General features: G+C 42.5%; 1 protein-coding gene across 1 annotated transcript; it reads right to left on the bottom strand.

Annotated features, from left to right (window-relative positions):
* Positions 1 to 5,171: 5,171 nt before the first annotated feature.
* LOC124006426 (semaphorin-7A-like) lies at positions 5,172 to 21,805 on the bottom strand. The gene is made up of 14 exons (XM_046316436.1): positions 21,572 to 21,805; positions 18,949 to 19,088; positions 18,348 to 18,410; positions 17,764 to 17,859; positions 17,430 to 17,535; positions 16,667 to 16,774; positions 16,021 to 16,160; positions 15,476 to 15,660; positions 14,818 to 14,926; positions 14,350 to 14,551; positions 12,801 to 12,916; positions 12,458 to 12,630; positions 12,167 to 12,222; positions 5,172 to 9,936 (listed from the first exon to the last, which is right to left on the bottom strand). The coding sequence occupies exons 1-14, from the start codon at positions 21,651 to 21,653 to the stop codon at positions 9,590 to 9,592; spliced, it is 1,923 nt and encodes a 640-aa protein (XP_046172392.1). The 5' UTR covers positions 21,654 to 21,805; the 3' UTR covers positions 5,172 to 9,589.
* Between the last annotated feature and the right edge of the window lie 2,067 nt (positions 21,806 to 23,872).

Below are 23,872 nucleotides of genomic sequence, written 5' to 3'. Positions count from 1 at the left end.
CACCATGATAGCCCTGACTCAAACCACCATCTCAGTGTTTTAATAGAGACACGACCATGGTAGCCCTAACTCAAACCACCATCTCAGTGTTTTAATGGAGACACCACCATGATAGCCCTAACTCAAACCACCATCTCAGTGTTTTAATGGAGACACCACCATGATAGCCCTGACTCAAACCACCATCTCAGTGTTTTAATGGAGACACCACCATGATAGCCCTACCTCAAACCACCATCTGTGTTTTAATGGAGACACCACCATGATAGCCCTGACTCAAACCACCATCTCAGTGTTTTAATGGAGACACCACCATGATAGCCCTGACTCAAACCACCATCTGTGTTTTAATGGAGACACCACCATGATAGCTGTAACTCAAACCACCATCTGTGCTTTAACGGAGACACCACCATGACAGCCCTAACTCAAACCACCATCTGTGTTTTAATGGAGACACCACCATGGTAGCCCTAACTCAAACCACCATCTGTGTTTTAATGGAGACACGACCATGGTAGCCCTAACTCAAACCACCATCTCAGTGTTTTAATGGAGACACCACCATGATAGCCCTGACTCAAACCACCATCTCAGTGTTTTAATGGAGACACCACCATGATAGCCCTAACTCAAACCACCATCTCAGTGTTTTAATGGAGACACCACCATGATAGCCCTAACTCAAACCACCATCTCAGTGTTTTAATGGAGACACCACCATGACAGCCCTGACTCAAACCACCATCTCAGTGTTTTAATGGAGACACCACCACGGTAGCCCTGACTCAAATACCATCTGTGTTTTAATGGAAACACCACCACGGTAGCCCTCACTCAAACCACCATCTCAGTGTTTTAATGGAGACACCACCATGATAGCCCTAACTCAAACCACCATCTCAGTGTTTTAATGGAGACACCACCATGATAGCCCTAACTCAAACCACCATCTCAGTGTTTTAATAATAATAATAATAATAATAATACATGCCATTTAGCAGACGCTTTTATCCAAAGCGACTTACAGTCATGTGTGCATACATTCTACGTATGGGTGGTCCCGGGGATCGAACCCACTACGGAGACACCACCATGATAGCCCTAACTCAAACCACCATCTCAGTGTTTTAATGGAGACACCACCATGATAGCCCTAACTCAAACCACCATCTGTGTTTTAATGGAGACACCACCATGATAGCCCTGACTCAAACCACCATCTGTGTTTTAATGGAGACACCACCATGATAGCCCTAACTCAAACCACCATCTGTGTTTTAATGGAGACACCACCATGATAGCCCTGACTCAAACCACCATCTGTGTTTTAATGGAGACACCACCATGATAGCCCTAACTCAAACCACCATCTCAGTGTTTTAATGGAGACACCACCATGATAGCCCTAACTCAAACCACCATCTCAGTGTTTTAATGGAGACACCACCATGATAGCCCTAACTCAAACCACCATGATAGCCCTAACTCAAACCACCATCTCAGTGTTTTAATGGAGACACCACCATGATAGCCCTAACTCAAACCACCATCTCAGTGTTTTAATGGAGACACCACCACGGTAGCCCTAACTCAAACCACCATCTGTGTTTTAATGGAGACACCACCATGGTAGCCCTAACTCAAACCACCATCTGTGTTTTAATGGAGACACCACCATGATAGCCCTGACTCAAACCACCATCTCAGTGTTTTAATGGAGACACCACCATGATAGCCCTAACTCAAACCACCATCTCAGTGTTTTAATGGAGACACCACCATGATAGCCCTAACTCAAACCACAATGATAGCCCTAACTCAAACCACCATCTCAGTGTTTTAATGGAGACACCACCATGATAGCCCTAACTCAAACCACCATCTCAGTGTTTTAATGGAGACACCACCATGATAGCCCTAACTCAAACCACCATGATAGCCCTAACTCAAACCACCATCTGTGTCTTAATGGAGACACCACCATGATAGCCCTAACTCAAACCAACAGTTACAGCAAGATGCAGTCCTTTTACAACCCCAACTCTGATCAGTCTTTACATCGGTAAGAAATAGCACTAATGTAGCCATTTTAAGGGTGAAATGACTGGGTATGATGGTGCATTGATCAGTTATACAGTTCAAAGCTGCTGTTTTTGCCCAAAGGTGACCTTTTAAAATAACTGTCGAGTGTTTCCAGATTTCTACGAAATATTACTCATTAATTACAATGAGTGAAAAGGTTTTCCTTCTAAAAAATGGTAATTAAGTATGTTAAAGCACATATTCTGTGTAGGAATGGTGTGGGCGTATGCCGGTCATTAAAAATATGAATACGAGTAGAACTGTGATTAGCCAGCTCATTCTCCTCAGGAGGGTGATATCATAGTAAGCATTATTATTTTTGTTTGAGTTTATTTTTATTTATACTTCGGCCACAAATACTATGCATAGGATGAGGCAACAACATTTGAGTATGAGTTAACAATATTCACTTTTAAAAGTGATTTTCACTGGACAGTTTAAAACTGCAACGTTTTCTCTCAGCCTCATGGCAAAATGTGACAAATGGCATGAGATGAGCAATACAATGTGTAGAACTGCAGGAAATTAGCTTTAAAACTGCTCCCAGGTAATGACTTACCCCAACCTAGTCTGTCATGGTTCTGTCCATTGTGTGTATGCTTGGCATGCATACTGTAATGTTGTGAGTTTGACTTGAGCTATAGTTTTAGTTTTATATAGATATATTTAACTTTTTTTATACAGCTTAGTCTCACTGACAGAATTTTTTTTTCAAGAGAACTGGTCAAAGGTCTTCAATATTATATAAGTTGTACCCTAACACATTAACATTAAAGCCATATGTGATGCAATGGCTCAATTGCACAAAACCATGGCCCTCACACGAGTCCTTCAGTTAGCACAATATTCATGGAGTCAAACGCACCCTCATCCACCTGGCAGATCACTGTGTTGCTGGACTTGAGGGAAATGTTTTAACAGAGTAAAGCTCATGATGGTGACTCCTCCTATAATCACAGTGTGGTTCTATATTTATCTCATACAGCCTGTCTAGGCCTGCTTACTTAAAAAAAAAACGTATTTGATTTCTGTCACTTAAAGTTCACATTTGCATATCTAGATTTTAAAAAGTTTTTCTTTGATGCCCGACTGTTTGCTATTTGTAAACTCATCCTGTAGCCTAATAATAGTTACTACTAGCATTTTTTAAAGGTAATTTTACACTCAAATATTTAAATGAGTGTAAATGACGCCAGCCCCCTTCTCCCTACCCTGAATATCTTTATACTGTTAAAATGATCAACATTCTATATAAAGTAGTCAGACAAACTCTCAGCACTCACCTGAAGATGAAAGATTAGTGAACCAAGTCAGCCCTTCAACACTTTCGCATATGTTGTCAGTGACTGATCACGCTTATGAGAAATGAAGGAAGAAGACCAGCCCTTTATAAGCCTTATTTCCTTCATTGCTCTGTTACGCGCTCAGGAATGTGGAATGTGGTGGATGAAGACATTCCCTTTTCTGCAGGGCAGTGCTTGACTTGGGCAGGAGCTGAGTACCGGTACCTCTAATGTTCTACTGCTTGAGCTCCTGCACCTCTTATAGAATATTAGCTCCAAAGTATTGTAGCGCTCCTGCACCTAAATATAAAAGGTATAGGTACCGGCACCTGTTTCAGTCCAAGTCAAGCGCTGCTGGCGGGGTTTGCAACCTTTAATGTCACACAATGTCTTTTGAGGTGACTGTGGGGAAAATAAGATATGGAGCCATCTTGTGCAATAGTACATTGAAATAGTTCGTCTCTGTTGTTATTCCACCCTGGGTATTCTAACACATAAAGACAAAATGCTAGGTCAGAACCTTCAACATTTATAGTTAAAACCTCTCTGGCAATTACATTGATTTAGTGAGTCGTGTCATTAGATATAATTGTATTGTGGTTGTCTTTGCACAGAGGAAAGCTCGAACCTAGTCAAATGGATGACTAATATACTGTATGGTTGTATGTAGCAGGGGTTTTGATTTTGCTTTGTGTGGCTATCTCTGGCAGTCGATAAGTAAGCCTGTCTGTTATTGAATAAGATTAGTTGTTTCTCTTCTTTACAAATAGGAAACTAACTTCATGGCAAATGGGTAGAAACTTTAATAGAAAAGAGAGAGGGGGAAATAAATATGTTCTTCAGTATGGTTGCCTCCGTTTGTTGGTGGTTGTTCAAAAGTGAATGACAACCCATAACAAATGCAAGCTGTCTTGTTAGATCTTGTTATTAATCATAAGTGATTCATCACCATGTCACGCCAAGTTTCCTTTGGGGGACAAATCAGGAAGTGATAGGCAGAAAATAAGCTGGCAGTGAGTTGGCAAAAATAAATAGTCCCTTTTGTGTTAAGCAATATCACTTCTCTGACAATGGAGTATGTCCTTGAATAGGCATTCACCCGTATAAATAGGGTTCATCAGCATAAATAGGGTTCACCTGTCTGTTTCATGGTTTAAGTGATGTTTTTATTTTATTTTACTCTTATGAAGATCGTGTGTGCTGCATTGACACTGAACTGTCATACAATTCTACACCAGTAGATGGTGCAACATTTAACATAATTTACTCAATGTAGAATTCAACCATTTTGTGGTTCTCCAGCATGAATCTAACAATCTGCTACAATTTAAAGTAATCCAACTTTCCACTGTGCCGCAAACGGTGCCATGCTCATTGCCCATGTATTATACAGGTACGTATGTATCTCTCTCTCTCCCTCTCCCCATCTTCTCGCTCTCTCTCCCTCTCCTCTTTTGATACGCTTGTCCACATCCCTCCCTCTCCCCATCTTCTCGCTCTCTCTCCCTCTCCTCTTTTGATACGCTTGTCCACATCCCTCCCTCTCCCCATCTTCTCGCTCTCTCTCCCTCTCCTCTTTTGATACGCTTGTCCACATTCCTCCCTCTCCCCATCTTCTCGCTCTCTCTTCCTCTCCTCTTTTGATACGCTTGTCCACATCCCTCCCTCTCCCCATCTTCTCGCTCTCTCTTCAGATACACAAGCAAATGAAAGAAAGACCAATGATAGACCATTTTCTTCCAGTGTGTGAAAAAGAAAATTGGGCTACCCTGGAAAATATTAAAGTTAATAAAAAATAAAATTCTGTAGTTGATTACTTTATTGATTTTCACTGTACATGTTCAGTAAAGGGAAACATCTGGAGATACAGATGTGTTACATGGACATGTATTAACACTTCATATAGACAGACATCTGTCCCTAAAACAAATGGTTATGGTGAGGCATTAACGAGCATGATACCAATACAATCTCCTCTTCAATCGAGTTTGGTAAGCTGATTCCCAATACAAATGTACTAAGACACAGAATGCAATCAACACCGTCCAAAGCACCAGAGAAAGAATTTAAAGACAATACAATTCACTTCACTCTATTTCTCTGCTGCAATTATTTATCTAACGGGTAATTGAACAGAACAAACCAGTTTAAATCTTTCGAGGATAATGATAATCACTCGCATGCGATATATCCACTGTTTATGTCCACGTCAAAGCAGGGACTCCCGGCTAGGAAGGTGGTCATTAAATAAAGTGCTCCAGAGAAAACAAACTCCCATATCACTGCTGCCCCTTGGAAATCCATGAAAGGCCAAATACAATCAACTCTGCACAGCCACGATTCATTGACCGTTTTGAACAATACCCACTGACACTAGGCCATCTGTCTTGGTAAAAGAGCTTGTATGTCTCTGCAGTGAGCGATACAGGTTCAGTTGCCTAATTAGTGTTGGCTAGCGTATGAGTGAGTGGCTTCTGTTGACTGTTTTCAGAGACACACCAGCTTCATGCTCAAAATACAATGAAACAGATAAGCAACAGTAAATACTGGAGTAAAGAGAATGAGATTGAAGTGGGTGATTGGTAAACAAGAGGTGTGTGTGTGTGTGTGTGTGTGTGTGTGTGTGTGTGTGTGTGTGTGTGTGTGTGTGTGTGTGTGTGTGTGTGTGTGTGTGTGTGTGTGTGTGTGTGTGTGTGTGTGTGTGTGTGTGTGTGTGTGTGTGTGTGTGTGTGTGTGTGCGTGCGCGCACCTACATGCCTGTGTGTATTTGTGACATATATAAGAATGTGTGTGAGTTTGAGAAAGAGATTTGGGAAACCAATTACTCAAAGTGCTAAGTGAGTGAGAAGCGGCAGGCGGCGGATGAGGCGGCTCCACACAGCTTATGTTTGGCACAGTCAATAACCCGCATCAGTGCAATGCAGCAAGCAGATCCTTCCGAGACCTCGAGACAACAAACTTACAGCCACCCCCCAGAGAGAAAGATGGGACCTGCAGAACTATGGCTAAAACTGTTCTAAGAACAGCATTATGTCGACTGTTTTCGACCAATATTTTCAGGCGACATTTTTTTTGTTGTTGCCATTTCAAAATTCGCCACAAAGCTCAGTGGCACAGTTCAAAACACAGTAGTGGTTATAAGGTGGTGCTTCAGCACTGAGATAAAACAATCAATACATGGGGACAATAGACCTGCATTTTGTTGCAACTATGTTCATATTAATATGTTACATTCGACATTTGCTTTGAGTAAACCACTCCCTCCCAGCAAACATTCTCTGCCTCCAATAAAGCATACACTATTATCACGTGAGGTCAGGTGCTAAAATAAAAAACATCTATTGCTTAAAGAGGAATTTTGTTCCATATCTTCCAGAAATGTCAGTCAATTTCAGTCTTTCTCCCCAGAGTATGGTGGCTGCTCAATGTGTTCTACTTCACAAAATGATCCTATCAAATGATGTCAAGCCTTTTGTTACAGCATACAGATACAAGTATGAAAATAACCCCTTTGAGTATTGTGCACTGGATTTTCCCATTGAGAATAGGTTAGTTAAAGCAGTCAATGAGTAACATCATTGTACATCCACAGTATTACGGAAATCCAGAGAGGACATATGAATTTAAAAAATAGTTATCTCGTTATGTCGAGATCAAGACATATTTCTCTCATAATAAAAGTTGTTTTGTCGAGATCACAAGACAATCAAAAGTACAACTTATCACCCATTCATTTCTTCAGATGCCCGATAACCACTTCATCAAGGAGCCCTGTGGCTGTGTTGATCGCAAAGTGGGGCATTTAAGCATGGAACGATGCCTGACAGGCGACACCGTCTCCCAGGGTGTCCGCCACCCCCAATACCATATTAAATCACATGCAAGAAAAAAGACAGCTAACTTGGCTCTCCTTGTGAGCTTTCTAGCTAGCAAGCTAGCTTGTTATCTATGCTGGTGGTTAGCTTGCATAACTGATATGTGTATAAATTATAAGGGACACTTCATTTATTGTGAATAATATTTACATTTGCAGTGGGTGAGCTGCATTTCTGACAGGCTGATCAGATTAAATTTCAGCCTCAGAGGCTGATAAATCAGGATACTGCCCTGTAGGTTATTTCATAGGTAAATCTCTTTGCAGGCAGATTAGCTGTCAGCGCTGTATAGGCTGATGCCTATAATCCAAAGTGAGTGAGCTCTATTTCTGGCAAGCTGATCAGATTCAATAGAAGCCGTAGAGGCTCATGAATCAGGGTGCTGCCTTGTAGGCTGTTTCATATGTAAGGCTCCTTGCAGCCAGCCTACTAGGCAGCATCCTGATTTATCAGCCTCTGAGGCTGCTACTGAATTGAATCAGCCTGCCAGGAATAGAGCGCACCCAGTCTTGATCATATACATAATGCACTGACTGCTAATCTGCATGCAAGGAGCATTTACCTATGAGACAACCTACAAGGTGGAATCCTGATTTATCAGCCTCTGAGGCTGCAATTGAATCTGATCAATGTCTGAGGATAAAATGTCATCTTATTAGCCTGTCAGGAATTGTGCTCACCCACTCTGTAAATTGTAATATTATCCATAAAACATGAAGTGCCCCTTACAATTATACACATATCAGTTATGCAAGCTAACAACCAGCATTTATAACGAGCTAGCTAGCTCGTGGTCGTGGGGGTGGCATACAGCCTCAGAGACAGGCCAGCCTGTCAGGCATCGTTCAAGACTCAAACGCCCCATGACGGCTTAGATGCCCCAAGAGCTCTTTGTTCAAGGTAAAGGACATTTAGCTGGCTAAAATTCTAATTTATAAACTGATAATGACTGATATGTTAGCATGAAATGTACCATCCCTTAGTGTAGCAATCGATCAAAACATATGCGCTGATCCACTGTGGGCTCTCCCGCCTCAGCCATGCTGTCAATCTATCATCAATGCGTCTACTCCTATTTGTAGAGTTCATCTTGTGACCTCGGCAAAATGTTTGTTATGTCATGATCATGAGATAAATAAGTTGTTATCTCGACATAACAAGGGTTTATTTTATTTTATTCATATGTCCTCTCATGACTTCGGTACAGTATAAAACCTTGAACCGTCAAGAATAACTTTCATAGGCAGCAATGGTGGAAATCAGCATTTGCGGAGCAATAAAATACTTAACACACGGTACTCATATAATCACTAGCTTTTTCTCATATTTAGCAAACTACAAAATGCCACTAACTCTACATGTCATCTACTCAATTCTAATTTGGCCTCACCTGCCACTGAATGATGTTTACTGAACTTACGTTTATTGAAAATGAAGTAGCATAATATGAATGTCTGATACTGTCCCTTAAAATGATGCAAAAACTGCCTTTTACTGCAGAGGACTTGCCGAGACACAGTGATGTTCGAGGACGAGCTCACACTCTTCCACCTACTTCCTGTCAAAAAGATGACTTCTTGTCAAAATGATGACACTTCCTCCCAGCATCAAAGTAAGACTTGGCCACCTCATTCACAGATTCAAGTCAACACAATTGAGCAGTTATGCTCTCACAGCAAATTGTGCTTAGGGGGTATGTCCCAGAATTGTTAAGGCTTTTTTTAAAACTCAATACCAGACATTTTCTAAATACTAGCCTATACTTATGACATTCAACAGGATGTTTAGATGTTAGAGCAGTATTCAAGCTTCAAATATTCACAAAGTAGCACAATCAAGTTTCAAAATAAGTTGAGGAATTGGCCTGGTATTGTATTTAACACAACGCATGAGATGTCATCTCTTGGGTGGACAGGCAAGGTTCGCAAAGCACATCTTCTGGTTTGAATCTGTATTTAAAATTAAGAATAAGACATGGTAATATAGTTTGTCTTTCCATAAAACCCATATTGATGTTAATGTATTAATTAAGTCTAAATGTTATGTATTTCGAGTTTGTTTTAGGTATTTTTTTGTTTAAACAGTACAGTATTAGTTAGTATGGTAGGCCCATATATTATTTAAAAATAAATGGCTTGGTTTATTTTCAGGCATTTTCTGAACAACGGAAAATACATTTAAAAACACTTTTTCTGAAAACAGTCTCTGCGGGCAACACTGATCGCATTACCCAACCATTAATATCAATGCTCTGCGAACCTAACCTTGGTATGGTGGCCCCTCCTCTCCTGTCTGTCAGAGAGAGGGCCTTAGAGGCTAAGGGGTTAGCTTTAGCATTTGCAATGGTTACAGGAGCCAGAGGGTGGCTGCAGCAAGAAGGAGGGAGGGCCCCAGGGTGGAGGCCAGGGAGGCAGGCAGAGGCCCACTGTTGATCACCAGCCTGTAGGAGACCACCTCCACCTTGTAGCCATTCTCCGTGGCCATGCAGCGGAACACCCCCTGCTTAAGGGGCAGGCCAGGGGTGGGTTCCAGCACACAGGAGTCTCCAATGATGAAGCAGGGGTAGTGCTGGATACAGTTGTCCTTCTCCCAGCGGTAGGTGGCGTGAAAGGAGTGCACGGGGCAGGGGAGGTTGACAGGGCCGTCTGAGTCAATCACCACCTGTTTGGGGTTTGTCCTATGGGTCTTCAGTGCTGTGGGGGTTCAGAGGGCACAGCCTGGTTAACATTGATCTCACCCAAATTAAATACTTACTTATGGGCTGCCTAGACTAGAGAGTAGCCTATGGTTTCATACCTATGGATTGTTTACGTATCTACGGTAAAAATCATAGGTGAGTTCAAAATGAGAATGGCAGGACAGGATTGGTAGGACTACTTCATTATGTGAGAAATGTGTGGGTGAGGCCACCCTCATCAACTCAGCAAAAAAGAAACATCCCTTTTTCAGGACCCTGTTGTAAAGGGTTTAAACTATGTTTCCCATGCTTGTTCAATTAACCATAAATAATTGATGAACATGCACCTGTGGAACGGTCGTTAAGACACTAACAGCTTACAGACGGTAGGCAATTAAGGTCACAGTTATGAAAACTTAGGACACCAAAGAGGCCTTTCTACTGACTCTGAAAAACACCAAAATAAAGATGCCCAGGGTCCCTGCTCATCTGCGTGAACGTGCCTTAGGCATGCTGCAAGGCATGAGGATTGCAGATGTGGCCAGGGCAATAAATTACAATGTCCGTACTGTGAGACGCCTATGACAGCGCTACAGGTAGACAGGTCAGACAGCTGATCGTCCTCGCAGTGGCAGACCACGTGTAACAACACCTGCACAGGATCGGTACATCCGAACATCACACCTGCGGGACAGGTACAGGATGGCAACAACAACTGCCCGAGTTACACCAGGAACGCACAATCCCTCCATCAGTGCTCAGACTGTCCGCAATAGGCTGAAAGAGGCTAGATTGATGCTTGTAGGCCTGTTGTATAAGGCAGGTCCTCACCTGACATCACCGGCAACAACGTTGCCTATGGGCACAAACCCACCGTCGCTGGACCAGACAGGACTGGCAAAAAGTGCTCTTCACTGACAAGTTGTGGTTTTGTCTCACCAGGGGTGATGGTTGGATTCGCGTTTATCGTTGAAGGAATGAGCGTTACACCGAGGCCTGTACTCTGGAGCGGGATCGATTTTGGAGGTGGAGGGTCCGTCATGGTCTGGGGCCGTGTGTCACAGCATCATTGGACTGAGCTTGTTGTCATTGCAGGCAACCTCAACGCTGTGCGTTACAGGGAAGACATCCTCCTCCCTCATGTGGTACCCTTCCTGCAGACTCATCCTGACATGACCCTCCAGCAAGACAATGCCACCAGCCATACTGCTCGTTCTGTGCGTGATTTCCTGCAAGACAGGAATGTCTGTGTCCTGCCATGGCCAGCGAAGAGTCCGGATCTCAATCTCATTGAGCATGTCTGGGACCTGTTGGATCGGAGGGTGAGGGCTAGGGCCATTCCCCCTAGAAATGTCAGGGAACTTTCAGGTGCCTTGGTGGAAGAGTGGGGTAACATCTCACAGCAGCCACATCAGATACTGACTGTTACTTTAGATTTTGATCCCCCTTTGTTCAGGGAGACATTATTCTACTTATGTTAGTCACATGTGTGTGGAACTTGTGCAGTTTATGTCTCAGTTGTTGAAACTTTTTATGTTCATACAAATATTTACACTAAGTTTGCTGAACATAAACGCAGTTGACAGTGAGAGGACGTTTCTTTTTTTGCTGAGTTTATTTGTGAAAAAATATACAGGTTGTAAATGATAACTTTGCTCTCAGTTACTAGGACAATTGTGACTCAAAGCCCAGTAAACCTAAAACCAGACTAACGTGTACAAACTGACACAAAGATGCAGAGTAGTGTTCTATTTTATTTTATTTTATTCTATTTTATTTATTCTATTTTATTCTGTGGCCTGAAACTTACTTTCTCTGGAAAATATTAGCTAAAATAACAGATTAAAATAAAATATTGTTATATATGATATTGCATCACCTTTCATCCTCTAATCCTTAGGATTAAATCTCAGTGTTCCAGGAGTGGAAGAAAGGAAACAGTGAACGGATATACATGACAGCTGCACTGAGACTGTGACCAAGAGAAGTAATGGAAAAAAGAGCTTGATAACAAAGACAATACATATCCCATCAGTGGGGAGAATTTGTTTGGATTATTAGAGGTTAATATGGCTGAAGCTATTGGGCTTTGAAGTGAGGGCAAACTTTGATATTAAACCACCCAATGGGTTTGAGCCTACGCTCAATTATATGATATCATCTTCTGAGTTAAGCTCTGGAAAAAAGTCCCATATTTCAGTTAATGAAGATACAGAGAGTCAGAGAGGAGGCGGAGTGGCACTCACCAGCAGCTTCACCACAGATAGAGGCATTGGAGTGGTCCAGACTCTGAGTGAGTGCCCTACAGTATGAAACAAATTATTGAAGGAACATCAAATTAGCATGTACCATTTTGAACGATCAACCATTTTATGTAAATTAAACAATTATCATAAAACCTAGAATAGTAGTTGGAACCTTGACACTGTGAGAAATGATAAGTTATGGCTGGTATTGACTGTCATTTTTTGATACACTGCATGTTTTCCATAGGTATCTGAATTGTATTCCAGGAGTGACATCATCACATCTCATACCCAGTGCTGATGTTGTATCCAGCTGGGATGGGTGTGCACCTCCTCCTGGCTGCGTCCCAACCACAATAGGGATCCCGAGACAGAATGCACTCCCGGCAACTGTCTCCATAGCGACCGCAGTCAGCCAATGGTATGCGCTGGACCTCCATTGCCGTGCCCACATAAAGGTGGCCCTGGGGGAGAAGGCAGGGAGCAATACACGAGAGACAGGAAGAGACATACAGTGGCTATCACTAGAAGTGCATTGTTTAAAAGGATTAGACTGCAGCTACATCGTAAACAAATTCATCTACGGATATTAGTGCTAGCTGCTAAGGAGTGTTCGGCGATGGTCTCACAGTACCTTCCTAGAGTCGATGGCCATGCTTAGAACAGGACCCTCATTGTGGAAGAGGGAGTACTGGGATATGATAAAGGCATCCTCGATAGTGTGCAGAACCTTGAGCACTTTCCCCTGTTCTATCAACAGAAAGAGAGAATATTATCAGAGAGAGAGACACCATGGTCAGGCCCTGTTCTATCACCAGAAAGAGAGAGAGAACATTATCAGAGGAGAGAGAGACACCATGGTCGAGCCCTGTTCTATCACCAGAAAGAGAGAGAGAACATTATCAGAGGAGAGAGAGACACCATGGTCGAGCCCTGTTCTATCACCAGAAAGAGAGAGAACATTATCAGAGGGGAGAGAGACACCATGGTCGAGCCCTGTTCTATCACCAGAAAGAGAGAGAGAACATTATCAGAGGGGAGAGAGACACCATGGTCGAGCCCTGTTCTATCACCAGAAAGAGAGAGAGAACATTATCAGAGGAGAGAGAGACACCATGGTCGAGCCCTGTTCTATCACCAGAAAGAGAGAGAGAACATTATCAGAGGAGAGAGAGACACCATGGTCGAGCCCTGTTCTATCACCAGAAAGAGAGAGAGAACATTATCAGAGGAGAGAGAGACACCATGGTCGAGCCCTGTTCTATCACCAGAAAGAGAGAGAGAACATTATCAGAGGAGAGAGAGACACCATGGTCGAGCCCTGTTCTATCACCAGAAAGAGAGAGAGAACATTATCAGAGGGGAGAGAGACACCATGGTCGAGCCCTGTTCTATCACCAGAAAGAGAGAGAGAACATTATCAGAGGGGAGAGAGACACCATGGTCGAGCCCTGTTCTATCACCAGAAAGAGAGAGAGAACATTATCAGAGGGGAGAGAGACACCATGGTCGAGCCCTGTTCTATCACCAGAAAGAGAGAGAGAACATTATCAGAGGAGAGAGAGACACCATGGTCGAGCCCTGTTCTTTCACCAGAAAGAGAGAGAGAACATTATCAGAGGGGAGAGAGACACCATGGTCGAGCCCTATTGTTTTTTATGAATCCCGGGAAACCCAGTGACTATTTTTGATTGTATATGGCCCCAGGTTTATAATAGCACATGCTGCCTTTTTCCTCTACTGGTCAATTCATCAGTGGGTGACTTACGGAGAGGAGCAGGCCTGTCCTACAGCTTGTCCTCTCTTATCTCCTCCCCACATTGAGAGGCTATTACTTCCCACAGAAGACTTAACTGCTCTAATTTCTTATTAGGCCACCTCAGAGACCCATGGCTCTGTTCACAGCTCTATCACTACTTTCCCTGTGGTAGCGACTGACTTCTTTATCAGTCCATTAGGCTGTAGCTACTTAGTTTTTTTAAAATTCAGTCAATTTATCTGAGATTCATGCCAAAGAAATGCACTCTAATAATAAGCCCCAACTCATGCCTGTGTTGAGCAAACAACTTTTTTTATTTACTTTGTCAAGGAATCTACGTCTTCTAAAAGATCACTTTTAAATAGGTTACACCAAACATCTGTACATGAGATACAGTTTGACAGCCAAAAACACACACACACACCTGTTCCCAGGTACAGCACAGTATAGTGCTCGTCGTTGACTGCCAGCACCATGGCAGCGACAGTGTGTGTGAAGTGATCGTCGGTGGGCAGGTTCAGCGGAGCACCCCCGACCGGACGAATCACGTCCTCGATCTCCGGGTGGTCCCTGATCACCCCCAGGATCTTAGGGTTGTGGGCTGCCGTGGAGTTCTTGAAGGCACACTGGGACAAGAAGTGATGTAATGAAAGTGATGTAATCAGGAAGGGAGACAGACTTTGGCTGTGGCTTTGCCTTGCACAATAATTTCACAACCAGTGTCTGTCATCTGCAACTGTTCCAAAATAGAAACACAAGTCTTCCACTTCCCCAAAATTGAGGACTCACATGCATGAGATTATGCAATCGGCCTTTGCAAAATGACTTTGATTGGCACTACAAAACATGAATTAAAATAAAGTTAATTTAACTGATTCAGTGGGTGTCTTACTGTGCCAGGGCGATGTCCAATCAGAGGACTGCTGTAGCCCTTCAGTTTGGACGTGGCGAAGGCCTGGTCAATGTCCTCGATGGAGTAAGCACATATCACGGTTGTGTCCCTGGTCAACCAAACAATACAACACTTAAAAGCCTTCCTTCCTTCTACTTACTTAATGCAAACTTAATGTGAATCGGAATGTTGTTCGCCACTCAATCACTGACTGATAGCGGAGTAGAGTCATATTACCATGACTCCCTAAATGGACGTAAAAGATTTAAGGCTGCTCAAATATGCTAACAAAAGCATTCAAGCTCAAAAGTAATTGACCGCCTCCACAGAGCAGAGCCCACTGCTGATTCAGAGGGGTTGGGTTAAATGTGGAAGATACATTTCAGTTGAATGCATTCAGTTGTACAACTGACTAGGTATCCCCCTTTCAAATACAATCATGTATTTTCCTCACTGAAACCTGTTGCTGCTCCCAAGTTTTCATTGCTGTCCATGTCTATCCAGCTCCTGTGCCCCATTTGGATGTGCTGTGCATAATCCTCCTTTCCTCTGATTATGTTGTTTGTGCAGCTCATTCCTCTCCTGCATTCTAAGCATGACACAGTCTTAAGCAGCCATATGGGATGAAGGGTGTTGAAGGTGTAAGGTGTCTACTCACCAGGCGTTGGCAAACAGGCCGTACATGACCCCGGTCCTCTTCTCCTGGGCCAATTCAGACAGCACAAAGGCCTGTCTGATGTTGTTGTACTGCTGGGGGGAGCTACCTGCACCACATATCACCCTGGCCTTCAGGAAGGTAGTCCACGAGTCCGCCAGCAGGTTCTTTATACCCCCCTCGTCCACCTGGAGACGGACACACAGTATACAACAGTACACCATAACATTAAAGCTGGAACCCTTAGCGGTGAAACTGCCAGGTTCGTTCGCGATATTACAACAACACAGATGTTACTTCAAACAACAAACCCAGTTTTTTCCCCCTCTGACATCATTGCACATGCGATAGAACATTGGAGTATGTAATATGTGTTATTTTTACCATGAGGCTGGATGCTCATCTCCTCTGTTTAAAAAACAACAACAATAACAATAACTAATGTGCCTGGGGTGACCAGTGGTACTGTTTCTACTTTCGCGGAGCTCAGCTTTAATATGCAATAACGTAGTAATACAGCTGATATACGGTGATGTTGTTATGGTTACCATGCAGATTCGGCCGATGCGCGACCTGTAGGGCTCCTCATCCACCATGGCCGTCTTATTGATCTCACTGAAGAAGAAGTAGATCTCCTCCTTGTGTTTTTGAGAGGCTGGTATTACTGCTGCTCCACCAAACTGGGGGCCTGAAGCAGAAGAGAGAAAGGGCTTCTACCAGTGCTTGAAGTGGACTGAAATAGGTGCCACAATTCTATAAGCGCTAATACTCAATCAGGCAATAAAACATTTGAGGCCAGTGAGCACCAGGCCAACTCAGTCACTGGTTGTAACTATTTGGGTCCTTTTCAAACCCCTAATGCATTTCATTCTAGCAGGGACATCTAGTGTCTACAGAGAAAAGGTGTATTTAAAAAATACATTGTGATAAAAGGGTTTGCTTGGAAGCTTTGTAGACTAATAAACACTTCCAGTTCATCATACAGGGAGTCATACAATGTTTTATCACAATTGTGAATTTAACTTATGATCTTTAAAATGGAAGAATTCATAGGGACTACATTTCTGCATGCAGCGTGTTACAGTTCCAAGATAGAAGATAATATAGAGTTGCTATTTCCATGCTCATCCACTCCAGTGCCTCGTGCAACTCTCCTACACCAATATAGTCCCATGTTGCTCTCATCCCACTCACTCTGCAGCCACTTGGTCTCTGTCTTCAGAAGCTTCTGAGTCCCGTAGGTCCGGCGGATAGAGCCAGGGTGACGCCCCACTGCTGACAGAGCAGAGTATAGATTCCCATCTAAGAGCGAGAGGGGAGGGGGTAAAGATAGAGAGATAAAGAGGAGAGAGGGAGAGAGAGACAAACAGAAGGTAGAGGGAGAGATACAGAAGAAATCAACAGAAGACAGCTGACTGCATCAACCAACATCCTCCCATAACCGTATTACAATTACCCCACTTAGGGCACTGTCTCCATAGCAATAAGGGAGGTCATTTGGAATCATGACATTAATGGTTCAATGAGAACCGAACATTATCAGAATGCTGCACCACTCTAGCAAATGGCTCATTGGTTCATCACTCCAGTCCAGCCTGGTCTGCGATATCACAGAACCTGCTATACAAAGTAACCTTGCCATGATTTCGATAATACAGTGAGTTACAGCTTCGCTACATGTCGTGAACCATCTGTAGTACTATGGTACCATTTCAAACAGATCTCCTATTCCATACCAAAGCCAATGTTGAGGATCTGATTGGTCTGTATAATTATGAACATAATGGCTGGATGGAGCTCTCCACCAAGATGCTGATACTTATCCTATCCTTTCAGATCCACAGAGAGGAGTTAACAAGGATGTAGAAATAGGAGTGAGGGATGGGTTTAGTATTGTGCCAATAGCAGAGTTTCTATGGATGTTTGGAAGGGGTGTCTGTCTGTCCTCGCATCGTACCTGCAGACAAACTGACGGACCTCTGGGAGGGGTAGGGAGGGGAGATGTCAGAGGCTGGTGCCATCTGTCCATTGGTGGGGGCGTCAGTCAACACAGTGTCATTTACCTATGGAGAGGAAATTACATCACAGCCTCACAAGCCATATCCTGAATGCTCTTACCACCTTGAATACAGTACAAATAAAGATACAAGTTAAAGTATTTTATTGAACACTATTAACAACTTTTATAAAAGTGATACAGGAGTTAAGTAAGATGAAAGTGTGACCGTTGTGAGAACACTAAACACATGTTGAAGACAATAGCTATCCTATTCATTATCATGTCATCTTACCAGCAGCCAGCATTTGGGGGTTCCTGCATTTGTCCCGCATACCACAAAAGTGTCATTGACTTTCTGGATGACTGTGATGAAATTGTCGCACTCCAACTGTAGCAGAGAGAGAGGGGGGGGGAGAGAGAGAGAGAGAGAGAGAGAGAGAGAGAGAGAGAGAGAGAGAGAGAGAGAGAGAGAGAGAGAGAGAGAATATTGGAACTGATCCATTTTTCCTAATTTGGCAGATAGCGCAAGAATTACTTCTGCAGTACTGAGGGAATGCATTGTCTGCATAACTTCATATGCATTGCATCACTTATTCAGAAGGTACAGGAGCTGGACTGTTATCTCAAGAGAAACTTCCAGATGGAGTTTGTACCTGAATACCAAATACAGCATTGTACCGCTCCCCTGTCCCAACCTTTAACCTTTGGGACAGTTTCTACTGGGGATGATATCACGTTGATGTTATGTGTCTGTTTTATTCATAATCGTACAGTAGCAACAAACTTACCTCATTGTAATGATGATGATAATGATGACAACAATCAATTATGAGGATAATGATGAGGATGATGTTGATGTTGATGGTGACCACCTACCTTAGGTGGGTCTGATTTGGCGATGCAAGCTGCCTTTGCACTTTCATCAGTTACCACAGGGATCTGTAATAATATAAGATACATTCCAATATGTCATACAATTTATCCATAACTTGTTTGCAAATATTAGGCCTTTTCAAATATGCAAACAACTGCAATCAAATTCAGAGCTGATTGAAAATGGCAAAAGTCTGGTCCTGTGCCATAAACTAACAAATGGAGGATTACTTTACTGTCGCTAATATTTGATCAACTATGCGTAACTATAGGGCACAGACAATCAGAATAGTCACAAAAGACAAATGATAGGCTACCTTCTGCTCATGTTCGTCGAGTCAACGTTGACATTATTAGCTCCGTGTATTATCTTTATTGTATGTTGACCTCATAAGTCCACACTATATAATCACTTCCTTCCGATTGGACAGAGATGAGATCTGCTCTATAAATGTATGCATGACCCATCTCATGCGACGGAGGCTGTTGAACTAGGTCGACAGCTGCTGCCTCCTCTTTAAGCCAGTCTCCTGTGCCTTCACTGGGTTACTGTGTCACCACCACCGAGTATCTCTGTTCATCTCGTTGGTTACCAGCAACTCACCTGCAGGTCGCGGACCCCCCTGTCAGTGAACGTCAGCACGTAGATCACTGTCTGGCCCCCCACGTACAGCACGTTGGTGCCCTCCTGGTGGTACACTGACATGTAGTTCTCCGGTTTGGAGAAGTGATACCTGGCTGGCTCTGTGGGCCATATCAAAGTAGGTTAGGAGAAGGTGTTGCTACAATGTCCTTATATGATATACCAGTATATCAGTGTCTTGGGGGTTTCAAGTTGAGTCAATTAAACATGTAATTGCCCATTATTTTCAGTTAATTAATTTGATTTAACCAGAATGTATTAATTGAGCTCTGTGGTGTGGTCATGTCATGGTCAAAAAAAAATCCAGTAGTCTATCTTTTGACCCAAGTCATTTTAGTTTTACATGATATGAGGCTGAAGCTGTACAGTTCAGTCTGTACTGAAATTGAAATTGGTTTCCATGGTTAAGGACAATTTACCCTCGGGACTCCTATTCCTACAGGCACATGCAAATCCGACACTAGTGTGTCTACCAATTCAGTGGCAGACTGACGTTCTCGACGGTTCAGGAAAGTAGACCACTAGTTTCACAATTGGCCGACAAAAAAGAGCGGCAAATGGCGCTGTCCAAGGTGCTGAACTAGGCTTCGGTCACCACTCATTTAAACCTCCACGGTGAGAAGACCGTAATGCCTTCATCGATTTTATCTTTCTGTTTTGACATGTCTCTGTCTCTATCGGGTACACTAGGACTGAATGTCGTTGATATGACATCCCTTTATAGGGTTGGTAGGCCTATTGTATAACATACGTTTGATTGATATGTCAAACAAATAGGCTACGTTGTTGTCTGTATTTGGATGCTGATCTGCCAAGAGGAATACAGTCCTTTACACCTGTAATGACTATAGCGTCGGTGCATCTTAACTTGATAGCCCTGTTAGTTTGCTGCGCGGAATTCCCAAAATGTTAATTGGGCTGTGTGTGTGTGTGTGTGTGTGTGTGTGTGTGTGTGTGTGTGTGTGTGTGTGTGTGTGTGTGTGTGTGTGTGTGTGTGTGTGTGTGTGTGTGTGTGTGTGTGTGTGTGTGTGTGTGTGTGTGTGTGTGTGTGTGTGTGTGTGTGCGTGTTTACGCGCGCTTGTGTTCGCGTGTGTTAATGAGGTCCTGGAGCTAATGCTGCTGCTCTATCCTCAACAAGCCTCAGCTACTGCAGTACCATCAACGCGTCAGCTCGTGCACCTGCATTGCAGTTCTGCAGCGCGACCAAAGTATTCACCATAAGGATGGGTTTTAACTGTAATGTAGTGGTTTTGTAATACGTTCACTGACATTGTGTCTTTGAGTAAACTTAATGATATTACACCCAGAGCTCCAGAGCACTCTTTTCAATTAGCACGGATCATTTAGCATTATATTCTGTCTTGAAGAGAAAATGAGGTGCAGAGCAGAAGAAATATCCGGACATTGATCACAAATAACAGCTGTCTGATTGGTAAACAGCACCAGGACTGCGTTTCCATGACAACTGACAAACGTCTACCCACTGCCCTAGGTTGAACCTCACACATGAGTTATCAGTGACCGAAACGCAAAAAACGTACAAAACCTTCAAAACACTTAAAGGTATAATGCATCCGAATTAGCCAGGCAGGCTAAAATTCCATCCCAACAAAACAGGCAGAAATTTAATGCGGCCTTTTTTAAAACAGGTCTTACACTAAAGGGGCATTATAAACCTTTTTACAATTTCACAGTAGTATTCCAACATCATATTGTGGAAATATATGTAAAACACAGGAAAAACACGTTTGACTGCACTGGGCCTTTAACACACAGCCTCTGCATTGGCATGCTGAGGTGCGCTCTGAATTCAAGATTAGATGTCTTCGTAGGAGTGGGTCACTATTGTATAGGAAAAGGCTACCCGAATAATGAACACCTAAATAGTAATAATAGGCTATCTTAATTAAGCTAGTTTCTTGTAAAACACAATTGGTTCTGAATAATTCTAACGTTCCCGCTGCCATAAACCTGTTCCAAACAACACTTCTGTCCCTTCCGTTTCATTACAATGGAATAGGCCAATGGACCATGAAGCTTAATTAATATAATCTAATACACCGTGCTTCATTTCTTCCATGTAATCTAATACACAGTGTGTATTTTCTTCCATGTAATCTAATACAAATGGCTTATTTCATTTCATTTAGTTGAGAACTGGGACACATAAATAATGTGACAAATCGGCTATTTAAATTATACCAAGTCCAAAGTGTTTTCTTTCTCATCACATTTTTTGCGTTTCTCTGAGATCCATTCTCATTGGCACAATGCCAAACATTCTGTCAATTTAATATAGCCTAGTATCATTATAAGGCTCACTTTCTATTTTTGTCGGTATAGCTTGTTTTGAGGAACATTTTACATTATTGTCTACCTTGAATCATGCATGACGTCATGCATGTATAAACGCGCGATGAGGAAAGTGGTCCACTACTTTGATTTTCAAGTAGACTACAGTCTAGTGTTCATTGTTAATCTAACTATTTCCATGGAGGAAAAAACAAGATCCTCGCATATAGCCTAATACACAGACAGGGCGTATCTGACCACTCTAAACGCAAATAGCTAAATTAACACATACCTTTTACAATGAATTTCAGCCGAGGTGACTTTTCAGCGAAAACCATGGAAAAAACGGTCGCCAATATGATATAATTCATCATTCCACGTCCTCAATGTGCCCGATTTCCAAGGATTTAATAATAGAATGAGTTCTCACTTTATTATTTCCACAATAGGCAATCAGCTTTCGTATTGGTATAATGTATTGATCTATGCGACTGACTATTGGCCTCAATCATATGTCCACTGAAGAATCGGGGTATCAGGCTCCACCTCAAAAACAAAAAGAACGGTGGGTGTGAGGAATGGGGCGCGAAAAAGAAATGTAGGCTTTCGTGATGTATGGAAGCGCACCATGGTCACTTTCAGAGTAAATCCACCATAAACGCGTAATTTGATACCTGTTGCTCTTTATGCTCGCAGCAGTGTGTTGAAGGATTAATCCTATTCAATCACGTACATGTACAATATACCCCTGTAAAGTGCAGGCTATGTTTTCTTATGTTCTTAGACCTAACGTGAGCAACTGGAAAACATGTTCCAGCCTGAATATGTTTGTCTTTTTGCTAAACACAGCCATTTTGTTTTAATCGGGCAGTAGTGTTAACACGTTTTAGGTCCACATCAAGAAGCCAATAATGCTAGAGATGGGTTATTGTAATGTTGCCCAATCAATACCTGTCAATAGTCACTTGTACGCCCAGAAAGCGATGAATCAGCAAAGCAGTTCTGCTGTGTGCGCATCCAAGGAGGGTTAATTGACTTGAATGTCAGACGATGCATCAATGCCCATGGCAGGAAAAATGGCTTAATGGATGGTTTCATCTTAATGGTAGTGTCAGTGTCGTTCACGGTGGCTACCATCTGAGACACTAACGAAGAGCACTCACAGCAACTCCGGAGTAATAGATATTTAGACACTTTTAGTCAAATACGATAGTTACATAATACAGAGATCATTTGGAATCTATTGTTTAGATATAGGCTACTGTATCTGCAGCATATGCCCTACTTCTACACATCGCCTAGATGAATTAGTCATTGTCACCTATAACTACATTTATTTCCCTTCTTATAAAATCCAATCAGTAGGAGTTCCACAAAAGGATTTCCATAGAAACGTTGACCCAGCATCTTTGTATAATTAATACAAATTAAAATATGTTTGGTAAGTGTAATGATTGAGACTTGAGAGTCTTTAATCATGGGGTTTTAGCACCACTCAGTGGCCAGCATCAGGCCAGATAAGGGTAACACAAAGCATCATGCTTATTTTAGCACCTGGAATTCAGACACAAGGGCCCCAATTCAATCAATTATAGGTAAAGAAAAACCGCACTGTGGGTTCATTAAATGTGTTAACCATGTTAAAACAGACACACCTAACAAGTTCTTTCTCTTGTGGACATATCTGTGTAGAGGTGCAATAATACTGTAGACCTGTACTGTAAACCATGAGATCTACTTGAGAGTATATATTTCTCTGGCAGGCTGTTGTAAACCTAAATAGATTTATACCTACAAAAACATTGATTTTCTGTCCTCGCAGTCTTTAATATCAGTGAACATTGCACCTGACAGCACAAGTAAGTAAATAATGCCCTTGGATTTTCTTCCCATAGGGAGCATTGGCTTATGACGCTACAGTAAAACCTTTGGATTCCATTCCATGAGAGGAAATAGTTGCATTAAAACAGATAATATGACAGGCCAGGCCTCGGGTTAGCAGCCACCAGACAGACCTATATAACAGATTGAGACATGCAGAGGTAATCCAAAAGGGTTTAAATCTCTGCTCATGCACGTGATTATCATTTTTTCTGGATTATTCTGGGCAAGGGCAAGAGAGAGAAACTGATTTGCTCTCCACCGAATCCACTTAGAGCTGGTGGGCTTCAAATCCGTCTGGACGGGAAATTGTCAGTGGATCGTGGATCTCCTGAGGTTGATCTTCATTTGGTCACCTTCAACTGAACTAATGAGACAATATACAGCAAAACCCTCATTTACTATTTCCTCCTTTCCGTCAGAAAAGTAAGACCAACAAGGAAGTGTAACAAACAAACATAGCTCTATCAAATAACCATCTGCGTTTGTGCTGAGGCAATGAAACAAATCTGTTTTTCTCTGCTCTAATCGATTGAAATGGGTCTGACAACTGAGCCAAAACATTGAGATTATCAACGTACTGTGTCTTATGCAGTGAAGGATGTCTCTCTCATAGCAATTCTTTAACAATGTACTGTATAGTTATTTAAAATAGAGCACAACTCAGATCCACTGAGATGTGTATGTTGTGGCAGACTGAATCGTTTTTTTG

Source organism: Oncorhynchus gorbuscha, linkage group LG19 (genome assembly GCF_021184085.1).
Source record: "Oncorhynchus gorbuscha isolate QuinsamMale2020 ecotype Even-year linkage group LG19, OgorEven_v1.0, whole genome shotgun sequence".
Classification (NCBI taxonomy): Eukaryota; Metazoa; Chordata; class Actinopteri; order Salmoniformes; family Salmonidae; genus Oncorhynchus; species Oncorhynchus gorbuscha.
Note: the sequence above shows the minus strand (reverse complement) of the source record. Positions and strands in the feature narration are given on the sequence as shown.

Excerpts from the sequence above, each read along its gene's own strand:
- LOC124006426 (XM_046316436.1), bottom strand. The coding sequence starts at position 21,653 with ATGATGAATTATATCATATTGGCGACCGTTTTTTCCATGGTTTTCGCT. Across the intron at positions 16,775-17,429 it reads GTCCGTCAGTTTGTCTGCAG|ATGGGAATCTATACTCTGCT; the intron begins GTACGATGCGAG and ends TCTCGCTCTTAG. Across the intron at positions 12,223-12,457 it reads GGATACAACATCAGCACTGG|GGCACTCACTCAGAGTCTGG; the intron begins GTATGAGATGTG and ends TTCATACTGTAG.